This window comes from Tachysurus vachellii, chromosome 12 (genome assembly GCF_030014155.1).
Source record: "Tachysurus vachellii isolate PV-2020 chromosome 12, HZAU_Pvac_v1, whole genome shotgun sequence".
Classification (NCBI taxonomy): Eukaryota; Metazoa; Chordata; class Actinopteri; order Siluriformes; family Bagridae; genus Tachysurus; species Tachysurus vachellii.
Genome location: NC_083471.1, coordinates 2,276,426 through 2,281,328, shown reverse-complemented (window position 1 = coordinate 2,281,328; position 4,903 = coordinate 2,276,426). Strand labels below are relative to the sequence as shown.

Sequence of the window (4,903 nt, the reverse complement as noted above, 5' to 3'; positions counted from 1 at the left end):
GGGTGTCTATTTGTGTGTGTGTGTGTGTGTGTGTGTGTGTGTGTGTGTGTGTTTTCCCAAGTTCCCAAATTACACAAGACGTCCAGCTACACAACCCCATATTTGGCGCATTTACCGTTTAAAAATATGGCTGTTTTACTGCCCCATAGTGGTCATAACAGGTAACTACAGTTCCTATAATTATTATCAAAGGCACATCTTCTTTATATTTATAAAGATCTGGAGTTTATTCTTTTGATTGTATACATGGAGAATTAATGCCCTGAAAACTTAAAAAAGAACAAATATGAAAACATGGTAATGAGCCTGAAAAATCCCCAGAAAGCTATGGATTACATGTTTATGGATTACGTTTTCATTACAAATTATGGATTACATGTTCATTAATGACAGCAAGTTGTCAAGTCCTCAGTATTTGTACAGTCAGAGACTCGTGTGTACAAATAATGACAGTGTGTACAAATGTATTGATCTTTACCATGAAATTAGCCATCAGGTCCAGCAGCCTTTTTCTTCAGGGTCACAGACCCGCTTGTCAGACTGGCGGTACAAAGCGGCGAAGGCGTGGGATGGGGTGGGGGGATGGGTGAGTGCATATCTTTATATATGTGCGTGTGTGTGTGTGTGTATGTATAAGTGTGTAGGCCTGGAGAGTCGTTGCTCCCAGCATCAAATCTCGGTGCCTCAGTCCGCAAGATTGTCATAGCGATACACAGCAAGTTGCCATGGAGACAGCCTTGATCAGGTCCCAGACAGAGTCAACATTATTACCATTTTTACAAAGTTTTACATTTCCAGACATAAACCCCAGTGATTAGAGGCCATTTCCCTATAAGTAACTAATTAAATAGGTAAAGTTCATAGAGTTTAAAATTTAAAAGAGTTTAAAACACCACAAACCCATTATTTCTTTCGTTCACACAACCTCACAGTTGATTCTGGTTTACATGAAACATTCCAGATGAGCCAGAACCCAGCGTATAGAGGCTGAGTGAATGTGGTGTGAACTCTGTGGAGGAGCTTCATGGTGTCAGAGACGCTGTAGAAGGACAGAGTTCCTGCACTGTGATCCACATACACTCCTATTCTGGAGGATGATAGAACTCTGAGATCAGTCTTAATGCTGTTATGATAGAAGAAGAGAGAAGAAGGAGAACATTCCAGACTCCAGGACTGATTGTTGCGTCCAAACCAGCACTCAATACCCCGACCTTTCCTGCTGATGTCTTTATATGAGACTGATATTAACACGTGTTTCTGACTGCTCCACTTCACCTCCCAGTAACAGCGTCCACAAACACTCTCCTTACACAACACCTGACTGTAGTAGTTAAATCTCTCTGGATGATCAGAGTACAGCTGATTTGTCTTGGTGTACGTCACTGCTCTGTTGTTCTCAGACAGAATGAGGTGATAATTTGCTGTGTTGGGATCCAGAGTCAGATCACAGAAATCTAAACACATGACATTTACAATTACATTTACAGAATTTGGCATACGCCCTTATCCAGAGCGACGTACATAAGTGCTTAAATCTTAAATGTGTGTGTGTGTGCGTGTGTGTGTGATTGTGTGTGTGTCTGTGTGTTTGTGTGTGTGTGTTATAGACTTACATTTTAGAAACTCGTCTCTGCCTTTTGGCTCTAAGAGTAAAGTCTGAACGTCCTCAACTGTTGAGACAGAAATAAAATGCCCTTATGTTAAAACCCATAAAACCAGACAGTTGTATAGCTCTGAAGTGTGTGTAGATCAAGTGCCACACTTCAGTGATGAAGCACCAGAGTGCAGAGTTTCTCAGCTCTAACACAAACTCATTCACATCAGCAGTTTATCATCTCTAAAAGGATCATTTCTTTACCATGTTCGGGGATTTTGATGAATTCCTCCTGACAGATTTCCTCGAGTCTCTTTTTCAGATCAGAGAGAGATTTCCTCATTCTCTCAAATGAGAGATGTTGATTGGAAGTGATGCTGGATGAATCCTCACAGAGATCAGACTGAAAATTTTGTCTATTGTATGGAAGAGAGCAACGACGAGAGACTAAAGCCTGCAAACAGCAATTAGACATACATTTATTTTAAAGAATCTTAAAGCTCGTTGTTTCCATATCAAAAAAGGCTTGAAGTGGAAACATTTTAGAAACCTAAGAACCATCATTTATCCACTAGAGCACATAACCTGGAAATGTGGATGTTGTTTACCTTTATTTCCTGGAGGAAATGGATGTGATCGTGTGTGTGTGAAAGCTTCTCCATCTCAGTGACTCTCCTCTGAAGATCATCAATCTCCTGCTCCAGTTGCTCCAGGAGTCGTTCAGCTCGACTCAGTTCAGCCTTCTCCTGAGCTCTGATCATCTCCGTCACCTCCGAGCGCTTTTTCTCCATGGAGCTGATCATCTCAGTAAAGATCCTCTCATTGTCCTCCACTGCTGTCTGTGTACTGAGCTGTTAGGAGACACACAACACATGAAGGTCCATTTAAAGCTCATCTCTCATTCTCTCTCTTACTGGGACTCTAAATGACTCCATGTTGTCCATGTCCATGTGTTTCTAGGAGCAGCTCTGTCTCTGCTCACTGCTCACCTTTATAGTGTTCACAGTCTGTTTCAGCTCCTGCAGCTTCTTCTGCTTCTCCTGGAGTCTCTGCTGGGATTTCATCTGCTCCTTCTTTAACTCACTCTGAGGACAAATAGTGATTTAGGTTATTTTTTTTTAACTTTACTTCCTCCTGCATTTGTTCCTTCTGTATACATGAGTTCACACCCTCACAGATTCTGACAGTACTGTCTATACAACATTCTCTCTCTCTCTCTCTCTCTCTCTCTCTCTCTCTCTCTCTCTCTCTCTCTCTCTCTGTTAAACCTACAGTATGTTGACTCACCCAGTCAGCAGGAATGTTCTCTGACCTGTTTGATGGGTTTATAATTAATGCTGAACAAAAATATATTCAACAGTCTCTTAATGATGTTAAATTATATTTAAATAATTTTTATCTCGATTTAAAAATAATTTTGATAAATACATAAATGGGATTTTCTCACCTGTTTTTTAGTTCTTTCTGCTGCAGCTGTGACTGTGTCATGACCTCTGTGTTTATCCATCATACACAGATAACAGATGAAGCTTTGGTCAGAACGACAGAAGATCTTCAACACTTCATCATGTTCAGAGCAGATCTTCTCTTGTAGATTTCCAGAAGCTTCGACTAACTTGTGCTTTTTCAAAACAGGAATTTCAAGATGAGGTTTGAGATGAGTTTCACAAAACGAAGCCACACACACCAGACAGGACTTGACGGCTTTGTGTTTTCTCCCGGTGCAGAAATCACACTCCACATCTCCAGGTCCAGTGTAACAGTGATCAGGAGAAGCAGCTTGAACTTCAGTCTTCTTCAGTTTCTCCACCACTTCAGCCAGAATGTTGTTTCTGCGTAGAACAGGCCTTGGTGTGAAAGTGTCTCTGCACTGAGGACAGCTGTAGACGTCCTTCTGATCCTCCTGATCCCAGCAGCCATTAATACACACCTTACAGAAACTGTGACCACAGGAGAGAGTCACTGGGGCCTTCAGGAGATCCAGACACACAGAACAGGTGAACTGATCCACTGAAAGCTGATCTACTGAAACACTCACCTCAGCCATTTTTCTGAACTCACCCAGTGACAGAATACATGAGAGGGAAACTCTGACTTTCGTTTTCTCTGAAATGAGGAATGGCTCGCTGCTTCCTTCTGAGAGAGAGAGAGAAGGAGGAGGAGCATTTATTACACATAACTGTAATGGACATTCTATTAAAAAAGTGAATGAATGGTTTTTCAATCACGCATTAATCATGTTAGGAAATAAAAGTTTAAATGATTTAAATGCTGCATCTGTGATGTTACTTTGCAGAGTGATGCAGTTCATACCAAAACCAGGATTGGGAGAATCAGGAAGAAGGGTTTGTAAATGTTAGGTATATGGAAGTGCAGCAGAAAAGCTTAAAATAAGTTTGAATAAGATTTAATGAAAGAATTCTTTACATTATTACCAGTCAAATAATTCAAGGAGGGTTTCTATGTGAATCATCTTTAATAATTAATTATTACAGTCTTAATGGATATATGTGTATCATCACAACACAGTAGTTGAAATAAATTTTAGAATAACCTGATAAAAGAAGAAAGACAGGGAGAGTCCAAGAGTTACGTTTACAAACTGTTATAACAACCCAAGCTCCCAGCCACCATAGGGAACCCTCGATGGTTCACACAGTTTCACCTTCGGTTGTTACTTCTGGGTTCACAGACTTATAAACCACGCTCATGCCACAATGTACCATGAAGTAACGTCAGTTTGTTCTGCATACTGAGCCATTTGTTATGCTCTAGTGTTGCTTTTCTTTGTTTTGACCATTGCCTGTGAATTTGTCGTTTTCTTTGTTGCCATATTTTTCTGCCTGTTTTGTGACTATGCCTTTGCTCTGCTGTTTGTGCATTTGTATGTCTGATCCTATTAAAATGCCTTTATGTGTCACATGGATTTTGCACAATCAACATTTCAGGGTACTTTGCCACAAATGGATCCAGTGGATATTACACAACTCTAAGCCATCAAGGTACTACAGGGCATAGCCTTACTGGATAAAGTAGGTCGCTCTTAGTAGGCGTGCCATCCAAGACAGCCCCACAACATCCAGAGACTTGAGGTACTCAGGGCGAATCTCATCCACCCCCGGTGCCTTGCCACTGAGGAGCTTCTCAACTACCTCAGTGACCTCAGCTTGGGGGATTGACGAGTCCACAACTGAGCCCTCGGCCTCTGCTTCCTCACTGGAAGATATGTTGGTGGGGTTGAGGAGATCCTCGAAGTACTCCTTCCACCATCCGAGGATGTCCCCAGTTGAAGTCAGCAGATTCCCACTC

At 41.4% G+C, this 4,903-nt stretch overlaps 1 protein-coding gene across 2 annotated transcripts; it reads right to left on the bottom strand.

Annotated features, from left to right (window-relative positions):
* Nucleotides 1-249: 249 nt before the first annotated feature.
* LOC132855057 (E3 ubiquitin/ISG15 ligase TRIM25-like) lies at nucleotides 250-3,689 on the bottom strand. 2 transcript variants are annotated; one of them, XM_060883772.1, is made up of 6 exons: nucleotides 3,042-3,689; nucleotides 2,584-2,679; nucleotides 2,203-2,445; nucleotides 1,859-2,048; nucleotides 1,614-1,670; nucleotides 250-1,454 (listed from the first exon to the last, which is right to left on the bottom strand). In XM_060883772.1, the coding sequence occupies exons 1-6, from the start codon at nucleotides 3,639-3,641 to the stop codon at nucleotides 904-906; spliced, it is 1,737 nt and encodes a 578-aa protein (XP_060739755.1). In that variant the 5' UTR covers nucleotides 3,642-3,689; the 3' UTR covers nucleotides 250-903. The 2 variants fall into 2 exon arrangements, with proteins under 2 accessions (XP_060739755.1, XP_060739756.1); XM_060883773.1 differs by lacking the exon at nucleotides 1,614-1,670.
* Between the last annotated feature and the right edge of the window lie 1,214 nt (nucleotides 3,690-4,903).

What these genes read in the sequence shown, in the direction of transcription:
- LOC132855057 (XM_060883772.1), bottom strand. Translation starts at nt 3,641, where the DNA reads ATGGCTGAGGTGAGTGTTTCAGTAGATCAGCTTTCAGTGGATCAGTTC. An exon ending in ATTTCCTCCAGGAAATAAAG is followed by an intron (nt 2,049 to 2,202) that starts GTAAACAACATC and finishes TGCTGTTTGCAG; the next exon opens with GCTTTAGTCTCTCGTCGTTG. An exon ending in CAGAGACGAGTTTCTAAAAT is followed by an intron (nt 1,455 to 1,613) that starts GTAAGTCTATAA and finishes TCATGTGTTTAG; the next exon opens with ATTTCTGTGATCTGACTCTG.